The 12,756-nt window shown below is 40.9% G+C and overlaps 1 protein-coding gene across 2 annotated transcripts in view; it reads left to right on the top strand.

Moving 5' to 3' along the window:
* CYFIP1 (cytoplasmic FMR1 interacting protein 1) overlaps positions 1-12,756 on the top strand; it is a 76,199-nt gene that overhangs the window by 12,212 nt on the left and 51,231 nt on the right. For both annotated transcript variants that reach the window (XM_080375303.1, XM_080375304.1), the window contains exons 2-8: positions 6,056-6,179; positions 6,369-6,458; positions 7,827-7,904; positions 8,960-9,061; positions 10,289-10,470; positions 11,830-11,926; positions 12,074-12,202. In XM_080375303.1, coding sequence (XP_080231429.1) covers positions 6,063-6,179; positions 6,369-6,458; positions 7,827-7,904; positions 8,960-9,061; positions 10,289-10,470; positions 11,830-11,926; positions 12,074-12,202 — 795 coding nt within the window. In that variant the 5' untranslated portion in view covers positions 6,056-6,062. The remainder of the gene's footprint in view (positions 1-6,055; positions 6,180-6,368; positions 6,459-7,826; positions 7,905-8,959; positions 9,062-10,288; positions 10,471-11,829; positions 11,927-12,073; positions 12,203-12,756) is intronic.

Genomic DNA, 12,756 nt, shown 5'->3' with positions numbered 1-12,756 from the left:
CCTTGCCGTGGTATCCAGGGCATGAGACGAGCGTGTGGTAGCAATAGACCCAGTTGTGTCCATTGCCTGGTCTTTCCAGTATGCAGCGGTATGGCAAAAGATGTGCTGTAAGAAGCTGACAGCAAAAAACACCTGGAAATTGTCACTGTGTCCAGACTGTTACCTGCTGCAATCCCCCACATTTCAAGTGGAAAGACTGCTGGCTTACTGCTTTGATGATTGTGTGAGGTTAAATCCTTAAAAGATTTCAAGGTGAGGGTGCTTAGGTGTTCTCAGGGTATCAAATCTTTGAGTGAGTGGTGCAAAGGATGCCTGTCAGCTATGGGATTTAGTAGTTAATTATTTTTATTTGAGGGAAGTTTAACCTTGTTACTACTTTTTCCAAAAAGGAGAGCCAGGTTTGCCATAAAATGATAAAATGAATGCCTCTGCTTGCTGTATAATAGTCTAAATCTGTAAAATGCTGTAAAATAGTCTAAAGTGCCTTCTGAGGAAGAGTTGCTTTCACTGTAGCTTGATACTCTCTACTTTTTTTGGTTGTTTTTTTGGTTTTTTTTTTTTTGGTTACCAAATGACTGAATTATACTGTTTATCTATTTTCTGTAGGAACTTGACAACCTTAGTCCAGGTGCAAATGCCAGTGTCCAAGAAATTTAAACAGCATAGGTATTTGTACCTCTCCAAGGATTTACTTTCCATTCTTTCCTAATATATTTTCAGGATACTCAATATACCTTTTGGTATTTTTAAATGTTTTGCAATTACATGTTACCATTGTTGTCATCTCCTGATCTTGTCTGACATAGCTATAGAATTTCATCTGATAATTTTTGTGGTGAAGGGCTTTATTTTTCATCTGTAATTAGGTATCATCAAACCCAGTTGAGGCTGAACTTTTAATGTTGGGAATCAGTGTCTTTTTAAAGCTCAGCTGGATAGACTCTTAAGGCCATTAGAGGCTGTTTCTGGAGAAGTAGTGGCCACATGATTGTGGCAGAGGTTAAAGGGGAGCTGTGTGGTATTTCTACATTTATAACAAGGTCTCGAGAAGCCTACAGTTACGTAAGTTCATTTGCTTTACCCATATATATATATTTTTTTTAAACTTGGTTGCTAGCTACAGGTCACATCTGTTGGATTGTGTGTGCCGTTGCTGAAAACGTGTAAGAACTATCTCCTACCATCAAGTATCATTTTCCTGTACTAGCTATTTATAGATTGAGTGCCTGAGTCTTTTGAACTTCCCTTTGGTAAATAATCTGACCTGCTTAACTCTGTCACGGGAAGAAATCTTACAAACTCAACATTTTTTTCATAACTGCTTAACTCTGCAGAATTTGGGGGAATTTTTTTTTTACATTTGAACTTGAGAGTTGAATAGTGTTACAGCAGTAATTCAACAGCACTCTCACAGTGATTCTGAAGTTAATGCTCTTTTCTCTGCTTTCTGCTTTCTCTGTCCTTACCTTCTGGGTTTCTATTCTTTGATCACTTTTCATGTTCGGTTTGGTGTTTTTTTTTTTTTTTGTTTGTTTTTTTTGTTGGTTTTTTTTTTGTTTGTTTGTTTTTGGTTTATGTTTGGTTTTGGTTGGTTGGTTGGGGTTTTTTCCCCCCAAAGACTTTTTCCCCTAATTTGCTCCTATTCATATTTATTTTTTTTCCAAATAGTCTGAAGCCTCAGGAGGCCTAAAAGAGCAAGGCTGAGAGATGCATGCTGGGTGTTTTCTGATATGCTTGGAATTAAGTATGTACATCTTTTGCAAAGACTTGGATGTTAATCTGTAAGGATGGAGTTGTGGAAGCAGTGTCCCTACTAGGATTAACATTCATCTCCTCTAAATACCAAAGGGATGTTGTGAGCAGGACACTCCTTGCCACACAGTTGCACAGCTGAGAACAACAGTACAGAATTATGACTTTTTAAAAGACTGGCAAATCTTTTGTCTGAATATGTTTCAATAATAATCCAGCTCAGAAGTTAAATCAAATTATAAACAACACTAAAGGAGCATCAAGTTCTGGCACCTTTCTTTTGGGTTGTTTTTTCTTGTGGTCAAAATGTGACAGAGGCAGCTCAGCGAGCTTCTCCACAGCACAAGGCTCACCCAGTGCTCATCTGCTTCAGAACTGGAGGAAAAGAAGAATATCTTAATTTAAGCTAGTCAGTGGCCTTGCACTAACATACCCAGAGTTTCCCTAAAAAACCCTCTGACTGATAGCTCATGATCCATGGACACGGTGGAACTTGGCATTGTAAGGCTGAACCTTGTCTGTGCAGGAGACAGGGATTTTCTTACTTTGAAATCTAGAAAAGGGAGCTGAGAATTGGCGCAGACGGTGCTGTCTCCTGCTTCGAAGGATGGGTGTGCTCATCAAACACCAGAACTGAGGAAAACAGCTTGCTGGTGCATGTGATTCTTTCTCCTGGAAGGAGGATGTCAGATAATCAATGGTTTTTAATTAAGCTTTGTATGTCCAGGAAAACATGTTCATTGAGTGCATCTTGACTTCAGTGCTGTAATGATGGGTCATGATACAAAGATAACAAAAAGAGGATTATTTCAGAAGTAATTCTTACATGTTTTCAACCTGAGAAAATCCATCCTGGAAAATCTCAGGTAGGTACAAAGCTGAAAACACAACGTTGTAGGAGTTTAGTAAGAAAGTTGTGCTCCCAGCTTGGGTAAATTTACTGGTATAGCTATAATTATCAGTATGACTACGGCATTTTGATCTGTTCTCATTAAGGTAAACTCCTAAGCACACTCTTTTTAAGTAGGTCTTTGAAGTTTGTGTTCTCTGCCAAAAAGGAATATGTTAAAGTATTAACTCTCCTGTCCAGCAGTTTCAGCTGTAAGTACTCATAGTGAATGACTGTAAAGGTGGCAAGACTATCCGATTTTGTGTCTTTTAGTTTTCTTGAATTAATTTTTCTGAGACTTAGGGATGGGACACATGGACGACACACATGGAATTTCTGGTTTTGCCAACCCTCCATCATTGTACATTAGAAACAGCCGTTGTCTTTTGGAGCTTGTTTTATCAACAACAGTAGAAAAGATAGGCAAAACCACCTCAAACTTAAAGGAAATCTTTTGTCCTTGTCACAGGGCTGCCGCATCAGGCAAGGGGGTGGCATGTACCATATGGTGGTGTCACCTGGCTGTGGGACATTGTCTCCAGGCTAACACAGCGTGAGTGTAGCAGAGCTCCAGCCGTCCCTCTGCTGCCACTGCTGTTATCAAACCTCCGCTGCTTGCTTCTCAGTGGGCAGAGGGGAAGCATGAATCATGGCTTTCCGACATTTGGAAGTGTGTCAGAGCTGGGCACGAAGGAGCTGCTTCCTCTTTCCCATCTTGCTAGGTACCGGAGTAAAAAGCTGGAGAACAGGAGCGTTGAATTTGGCCAATGGAACACCAGGAGTGTAGATACCTTTGGCAAAATTACAAAGTGGAGCAGTCGGTGAGAGACCTTAAAACAAGAAGCCTTTTGTAACAGTCTGTGCCCAATTGCTTGTTTTCCCGGTTCGAAAAATGCTGATCTGTCTTTGGGAAGTCATGCCGAAGGGCTTGGAATAATGCATCTTCCTGTATTTCTTTTCACAACCCAGAGGGCAGCAGGAAGCTTTTGTTTCTTAGATTGTGCCTCTGACCTGGTGATGGGGCTTTCCCACACTTGTGCTATTAAATAAATGACAGAGTAAGTGAGATGGGATTCTGGTTTTGCTTATGCTTTCATTTCTATTTTTAAATTACTTTCCAAGTATTAAAAAAAAAAATCCACGGATGGTCTAATGTCTGATAGTCTGAACATAGAAAGCTGATGCTGGAGGATTACTCCTGTGCCGTTATAAATGTTGAGGCCAAAAGCTTGCAGGTGTGCTTTCTGAAATGGCGTGCACAGGGACTAAGGGCCGTGTCTTCAGAAGGTGTGTTTGTAGTGCTGAGGAGCCTGGCTTTTGTGAACACCTGGGGCTCTCCTGAAGCAGGGACCCAAGTCATCGATGGACTGTGCTTTAGGAGAAAGAAGGAAGATGTGTGGATTGGGGAGAGGGTGTTGATACTTTCCTTGTACTCAATGTCAGCTCCCCTTTACCTGGATAGGTGCAGTAATTTTTGGTGTAGAACAGGCAGCCGTTTTTCACTATGGTTTTTGGAGCATGGGTGGAGAAGTGTTTTGTAGTATGCCCCTGCTGTGCTTCCTTGGAGCCAGTGCTTTGTGGCCATTCACCTGTCGTGTGGTGCAGTGGGAGAGAGGGCTATGGGCCATGGGTCCCACTCCCGGCATGTCCCACAGCAGCCACACAGCCAGGTGTGTCTGCTTTGATAGGGGGGGATCAAGAGAGGAAACATTTCATGTTGGCAGGAGTCTCTCAGTTAAACAAACCTATGTGAAGCATTGTTTCCTTTTTTAGCTAAAGCTTGATCTATAGATACTCAGACCAAAAATTAGAATGTTGCTTATCTGATTTATTGGCAACTCTCTTCCATTTCCTCTAGGGTAAAACTTTTGAGTCTGACCTCTTGTGAGGACTTTCGCCCAAATGTGAAATTTTTTTTTTGGCATTTGTTTATTTATCAAAGGGAGGACGCTGTGGTTTTTGCCAGTCTCTAATTTGAGAATAACTGTGGTTCTTGTGATGGAGCTTGAGCTGGGTGTAGGCAGGTGTTGGGCAAGTGTCCCAGTGCAGGTCTGCCAGCCAGCACTCCTGTCAGTCCAGTCCTTCCTTGTTTTATGGCAGGGATCACAAGTTGCGCAGTCTGGGCGTTTGTTTATTTATTCTAACAGAAACTCATATGCTCAGGCTTGAAGCAAGGTTTGTGCTGGGGTTTCAAGAAGCAAAACGCCTCTGGAGCTTTCTGATGGTGGTTGTTTAAAGTTGTTGGTGAGCTCTCTCTGTATTTGGTGTGTTAGCTTCATGGCAATGGCTTGGGATGCAGGGCTGGTCCCTGAAGGTGGATAGGTAATCGCTTCTGGCTGCTTCCTTCTCTTTGCTTTGGGTTTTGGGGTTGGTCTGTTGTTTTGTTGGGATTTTTTTGTCAGCTGAGCCATTCCTTGGAGATAAGGCTGCTGTTTCTGTGGGGCTTTCCCAAGGAGAACATAACTAGGTAAGAGAAAGTGAGGAGGTTTTTCTGCCAGGCCACTGAAGGTGCAGCGAGTTGGTGGAACAACCAGCCCGTCCTGGCTCTCGTGGTGAGCTGCGGCAAGATCTGCTTGTTCCCCCCTTGCCAGGCAGGACCTGCTCCTCTGGACTGCGGGTGCTCGGTGTTCTTGCCCTCCTGCTTAGAGCTGAGGGCAGTCAGTGCTCAGCCACTCCTTTCACAGTAGGTGCGTGGTTGCGCTCTGGCAAGTGGAGGAAAATAGCTTGCAAAGCCTTACAGACAAAAAGAGACAGCTTGATTAGAGGTGTTACCTCCAAAATGAGGAATCTTTCACTCCACCAAGGAGGATGAATAGATCATTATGCAAAAGTGGATGATGAGTTGTTCCACCCTGCGCTTTCTTCGCGAAATTGCTTTTCATTGCTGTTCTTGGTTCAAAACCCCATGCAGTGGCAGCAGTTGGAGGTATATGGAGATCGTCATGATCCTGAGGGGGTTTAGGCCTCTTTAACTACTCAAAGCAGATCTGGGTGTCCTAGGACATGAAACACCGGAGACTGCTGGCACCTTTTGACAGCCGGGTCTCCTGAAGATGAGCTGGTAGTAGGATCTGTGCATAAGGGTTTGAGGACACATCGACTCAAAACCGAGCATTAGATGTCATCCTTTCCTCTATTTTTAGTGTACTTCTGGTGTGTAGCAGTGGGGGAGAAGAAGCATTTCTCAACTCGTAAAAGTAAGGAGGATGTTAGTCCTAAAAGCCTTTTTTAAACTTGTATACTAAAACCAGATGGGTTTCAGTTTGACTGTTTCTCTTCCATTATGGTTGAAAGGAAGCTTCACATTTCCCACAACATAAGGAGTTGCCTGCTTTTCATGTTACTCATTTGTTTTCTGTGTATATAGTAACACATAGAAAGTTACATGTATGTATGTATGTATTTTTTAACCAGGTGCAAAATGACTGCTCAAGTAACACTGGAAGATGCCTTGTCCAATGTGGATCTCTTGGAAGAATTACCACTGCCAGATCAGCAACCGTGTATTGAACCCCCACCATCATCCCTGCTTTACCAGGTATGTTGTCATCGTAGGAAAAAGTTTTTCCATTTCCTGTTGCTGTTAAGAAGAGTATGTGCTTTAAAAAACAAAAGAACAAAACCAAACTATGTTTATATTTTATATATATGTGTGTGTGTGTATATATATATATATAAATGCTTTTCCCTACCAAAGATTTAATTCTGTATTTTGCTTTCTCTGCAGCCAAACTTCAACACTAATTTTGAAGACAGAAATGCATTTGTCACTGGCATTGCAAGATACATTGAGCAAGCTACAGTCCATTCTAGCATGGTAAGTAGATGTTCAGATATATACTTTTGTATTACCTGGAATAAAAGGAGAGGCACGTGTCCTCTTGCAGTTCATTTTAAGAATTGTGGTCACAGAAAACCAGAAACCAAGTTATCTCCAACACTTCCGGGAGGCAGTAAGATAAAAAAGTCCATAGATTTTCTTTTTTCACACATATACTTATTGATAATTTTAAAATTATCTTTCTTCTTGATCAACCAATGTTGCTCAGAAGTTTCCTGCTTTTGTTGTGCATGGAATTTCCAGTGTTTTGAAGTGAGTTAGCTGTATTGACAGCTTGCTGCCATAACTTGAGTGAAAAACTACTTTCCATCCTGCCAAGTTTCCACTATCTGTCAGTTTAGTGGTGTTGAAGGGTTTTTGTTGGCTTCCTCACTGAGGAGTGTGTGTGTTAGTGGTTTACTGACATGCTTTTTGTGTTAGGTATTCTGTGGTTTTTAACAGTTCCACAATAGAAGATAAGTCTTCATGCTAGTAACTCCATGTCTGCTGATGGTGTAGCTGTTTTGGGATACAAAAGAACTTGCAGGCTGCAAATGCTGGTCGGTACTGAACTTGTTATTTCATGGCACTCTTGTAAATATGTCCTGTTAATTCTAGAGGTCAGTTCACAAACAGTGGAGTGCGCAGATCAAGCACCTGATGACATGCTACTGAAAATTATGTAAATTTACACTAATCTACTTTTAAATTTATCTAGCAACTCCTTAACCTGTTCTGATTGGTTGGATGTTGTTGGACCTCTCCTTTGACAAGTGAAAAAGGATATTGCTTTGCATGTGCTGACTCTTTCATCCTTGACCATTCCACCTGCAGCGTCCAAGTTTAAGAAGAAAGACAAACACCACCACACCACCCTCCCCCCTCAGATTAGCATTTTTATTTATATTTATAGATCACGGTGTCTTTAGTTTAGGGAAGAAAGAGCAACACAAAACCCAATCTGATCTGGGGAGTAAGCATAATTGCTGCAGTTGTTGATTAGTGATCTCGTAGGTATTCGCTGGCTGAAGTGGTACAAAGATGATGATGTGAATTCTCTCAGAATTGATTGGGTGCTAAACCAGATGATTGAGAATAAATGGATCTTTTTTTTTTTAGCTGTTGGATTATAGCTAAGATGGACATCAGTAGCTGGTCAGCTCTGATAGATGTAATATGCCAGCTGAGCCTATGAATTATGGTAATATTTTTTTATGTGTACAGGATGATGTATCATTCAGCTTGTAATACGTGTGTTTTTGTACACACACATTTTGTGGTTTGTTTGGATGAGGGTTTGGAATAATGGAAGACAAGTGGATTTAACCCTTTTGTATTACAATGGCTAATTGTATTGTCTTACAGAATGAAATGCTAGAAGAAGGTCAGGAGTATGCAGTCATGTTGTACACATGGAGAAGCTGCTCAAGAGCCATTCCTCAGGTAAAGGATGAAAATTAACGTGTCATGCAAAATGTAAACTTCTGTCTTGGTATTGTTTTGGAGTGGAGATGCAGGTAGAACTTTTTCAATAAATGCCAAAATGTAGTTTACTTTGACTCCTGAATTCTTAAGTTGGGCATGCCATAGAATAGTGGTTTAGCACTTGGGGACCAGTTGGACTTTTTTTTTTTTTTTTTTGATAAGGCATCTTAGCAATACCTCATGGGCTTTGTGTCAGCTTGACTGATTGGTTCAAGAGTAGTGTAGGGGTAATATGCTCTAGAAGGAAAACCTTTGACTGTTGGATCTGTTTGAGGTCAAAATTTCTTTCAAGAGAATAGACCCTTCCCACTCCCCAACTCAATACTTAAATGCAGAACAGGTTTTACAAGTAGCATGGCATGTAACAATTAACGTTTGGGTTGAACATTTAAGTTTCTTGACATCCTAAGTAGTAGTTTTCTGAATGTCAGAGCTATGTACTGGTTTTTTGATCTGTATACAAAAATAAAAGCCTGTGAATAGTGACAAGTCAGCCTGAAGTATCTAGGAATGGTTGTACAGCTGTGAGGTGGGAAAAATACTAAGATGCGGCAGAAAAATGAAACAGAATTATAACCATGAGTTGACATCTGCCTGCTTTGTAAGGAGTTTGTGATGTGATTATTTTTGTACTGAAATGCAAAGAAAGCTTATCCTGTGATTTAAAGTTTTAGGGTGGAAGTCAGATAATCTATTTTAATTTGTAGTTCTGGCCATATTTTAATGCTTGATTTTGAGCAAGTGGCTTAATGTGGGAAGAGCATTGTCCTAACTGTACAGAGGTGTTTGACAACTAAATTATTTGCTGTGAGGTAATAGAAATATCTTAGATTTTTTTAATTTTTTTTTTTACACACAGTTAAGTTTAGAAGATTAGCATACAATTACCAAATCCAGAAATTTACGCCTCAAGTTTGTCTGTTTGGGATGATAATGCATTTTCTCAGGATCTTAGTTTCTGAGGCTTTCTCAGGGAAGGTTTCAAGTGTAATGGTGTTTTTAATTATCCTCAGGTCAAGTGCAACGAGCAGCCTAACAGAGTAGAAATTTATGAGAAAACTGTGGAAGTTCTGGAGCCAGAAGTCACAAAACTGATGAATTTTATGTATTTTCAGGTAAAAGGAACGGAAACAAAATTTGTCAGTGGGCTTGTATTTTTATATTCCTATTTTGTATGCTTTATATTGTGTGCTCAGATACTGAACCTAGTCATTATACTTCGGGGAAAAAACCCAACCCTTTAGTGTCTCACAGAAGGGCAGAATTTCTAATGACTATCTTAAAAACTTCAGACAATCTCTATTAAGACTTTGAGCATAAAATCAAAGGTAATTGCGTATGGTGCCTACATAGCACATGGGGACAGAGATCTGGCACTTTAGGAAGAAAGGAAATGGAAATAAAACACATTTCACATGTATACTTAAAAGAATCTCGACACAAAAAACATTTGTTGGGGAGTGAGTGATCCACAAGTCTGGACACCAGAGCAGCAGGTGCAACTTTGCTATGGAAATTTTTAACTGAGACGAACTAACCCAGTTGTTGTGACCCTCCAGCCACCCGAGCTACACAGGCTCTGGAGAATAGCAGTCTGTCTTGCTTTCTCTTCCCGTGCTGGCAGCTTGCCATTTGGTTCAATGGACTGAGGATGTTTCCAGGCATTATTTGGAAGGAGCTGGAGCAGCTAGAGCCTGTGAGCCCTGGAGCACACAGGAAGAGGAGACAGAACGAAATGTAGTATTTCCTGTTGTCTTCCCCAACTGGCGGATCTTACTGAGTACAAACAGTCTCCTTTCATTCAAGCAGATCAGCGCTGTAAAGTCAGAACAGATTCCTCTTTACATTCGAAGTTACTGGGGTTTTTGTACTTGTAGGCTCTATCTGAAATGACCTTGACATATGCTTGGAAATGAGCCCTGAAGTAAACACGTGCCAGGATGATTTTGGGATTAGGCATGTACAGTGTGCTGTGGGGTTTTTTTGTTTTAAGGGTACATACCTATAGTCTGCCTTTTAATGCATATACACTTCCTCACTGAAGAGCATTAAATCACTTGTTTCAAAGGGGTTTTAAACTTTTATGACTTCAATCTGTAAAGAACAACCTTGGCTCTTGTGCCAGGCAAGCTCTGTGGTGAAAGTCACTGCGAGTACACAGGGGTGGAGCTGAAAAGCCTGTGCTGATGCCTTGTTAGCCTTGCAGGCTTTAAACATTTTTGTGCTTCAGTGGTGCTTTTCAGTGGTGCTTTTCACTGGACCAGTTCCAGTTAGGCGATGGAACTTTTTTCCTGGAAACATCATGGCTTTTACCCCCAGTTTCTTCTTTTTTCCCCCATTAGAGAAACGCTATTGAACGATTTTGTGGAGAGGTGAGACGTTTGTGCCACGCGGAGAGGAGGAAGGACTTTGTGTCTGAAGCGTATCTGATCACACTGGGCAAATTCATCAACATGTTTGCGGTATTGGATGAGTTGAAAAATATGAAGTGCAGCGTGAAGAACGACCATTCCGCCTACAAGCGGTGAGTGGCAAGGAGCCGCAGGGCTGGCGGTTCTGCTGCGGGGTACAGGCGTCCCACGAGATGGCAGCAGCTGCTCTTTTGCCGACAGCTCGCTCTTCAAAAACGGGGGACCAGTTACCTGGGAAGTAGGGATGCGCTGACTGCAGTTAGGCAGTTGAGTAAACCTGGGTTATTTTATGCTGTTCTTCCAGCAGCAAAAGGTTGTTCTGCTTTTTACTGCCAAGCTGTCTAACACCTCTGTCTTGGTGTATGCGAAACACAATGAGTATACTTTGCTCAGTAAAGCTTTTCTTTTTAAGTTTGAGAGGAGCATGGCTTGCTGGTCGCTTGTGCTACTTCTGTTCTATTTCTAGTCTATTCTATTTTTGGTATCCACTTTCGACATTTGTAACTGAGAGTTGTTACACTTACTCTTAAGACATTTCAGCTTTGCCCTTCAAGGTTGTCATGACCGCAGGTGTAGCAGGGAGGGGAGAAGGATGGGATACCAGTGACCAAGTTTTATGCTTGAGCTGCCAGATGGTATCAGGTATCTTTTGTCAAATACAGTGGTCAGAGCAGTAGAGAAAGTCTTTCTGCCAGCTGTATCGTCTGTGGTCATTCATAAAGAAAACCATTCAGCCAACAACTAGCCAATTTTATTTGTCCTGCTTCCACTTTGATGAGATTTAATTTCTACCTCTGCCAGTAGTTGCCTTTTGTAGTTGTGCCTGAAGACCTCTTAAACTTGTTTTGCCTTTCTTTTTCTTTGGAGGCGTGCTTCTGGAGGACAAACTGTTTTCTGGAAGACTGACTTTTCCTGGCTTGTTGCGTGTCTTGGGTCTATAGAGCCACTGCTGTCCCTGTCAGTTGAGGGATATATCCAATGATTCTTGGCTTGGGTTGGATTTGGCCTTTTAACTAGGGTGCAGGGAGTGATTTGGGATTGTAAAACAGTTCATTTGAGATAAATTAAGTCCATATTTCTCTTATAGTAAAATTTCGCCTTTCTTTTTAACTGTTTTCTTAAAAAGTCTTCCCTTCATCCTTGATGAAACAGGCTCTTGACAGCTTTGTTGAATCCACAGTATATGTTTGGATAACTCACTTTTATTAAGCTGTAGCAAACAAGTACTGACCACATCTGCCAAGTTCTCTTTTTGCTTGATTCAGAAGTTTGGAAGTGGGAGATGTACTGAGATTGAGTCTTGTACGAGCAGTGAATGATACGCCATTGTACTGGCACTTACAGAATGGCACTTACACAGCTTAGAGTTCCCCTGGCAGATTTGGAGGCAGGTGTGTTTCTACTGAGAGGGGATGGATTTGCTACAAGCATCCTGCTGAAGGGATATACCGGTTTTTCTTCTGTTTTCAAAGAGCTGCTCAGTTCCTGAGGAAAATGGCAGATCCTCAGTCCATTCAAGAATCCCAGAACCTCTCCATGTTCCTTGCCAACCACAACAAGATAACACAAGTAAGATTTAAGTGTCTTTTTGCAGAATTGTCTTTTACCTAATGCTTTACAAAACTAGCAAAATAAAACTCTTCCAGTTTGGTAGTAATTATTGTTTGCCGGGGAGTATAACTAGTTGATTAATATCCTTTTCTTCTTTTTTCCCAGTCTTTACAGCAGCAGTTGGAGGTGATTGTTGGCTATGAAGAGCTTCTTGCAGATATTGTGAATTTGTGCATGGACTACTATGAAAACAAAATGTATCTAACGCCCAGTGAGAAACATATGCTTTTGAAAGTAGGTTTCCTTTAGGTATAAAATTAAAAAAGAATGGTTGAGGCAAGTCACAGATGTTTGAATTCCTGATTGTTTGTAATTTTTTTTAAAAGGGACCAGTTAACCAAAAACCACAAATTATTCCTTTTTCTCCCCATCCCCCCACTGTCTTTTTATTACATTACATGCTAACTGTGTTTAGAAAGTTCGTAATCATTTTTGTTTTTCATAAATTGAAGTTGACTCAATTGAACTGTAGCCTTGCTGGGAAACCAGTTCTATGGAATTGTGTCTATGAAGTTTAATGACAACAGAAAGGAACTACTACATTGTATTTTTAGATATGTGGCAAGTTTCTATAGAAAGCTTTTGGAGGTGAAGCTGTATATTACCTATTTTGGGGAACAAGTAACTTAAAATTAGGGTTGGTAAGTAGATAAGTTTAGTTAACTAGAATATGTACATGTAATAAGAGGCTGCTGGGCAATGTGAAGTGTGGCTGATACCAGCTGCATATCTTGCAGTGGAAGAAAAGGTATAGAGTAAGAACAGAAAATTTGCCTCATGACAAATAT

The sequence above is a fragment of the Falco punctatus genome, assembly GCF_963210335.1.
Source record: "Falco punctatus genome assembly, chromosome: 2".
NCBI classification, from domain to species: domain Eukaryota; kingdom Metazoa; phylum Chordata; class Aves; order Falconiformes; family Falconidae; genus Falco; species Falco punctatus.
This window is presented reverse-complemented; position numbering and strand designations above follow the sequence as displayed.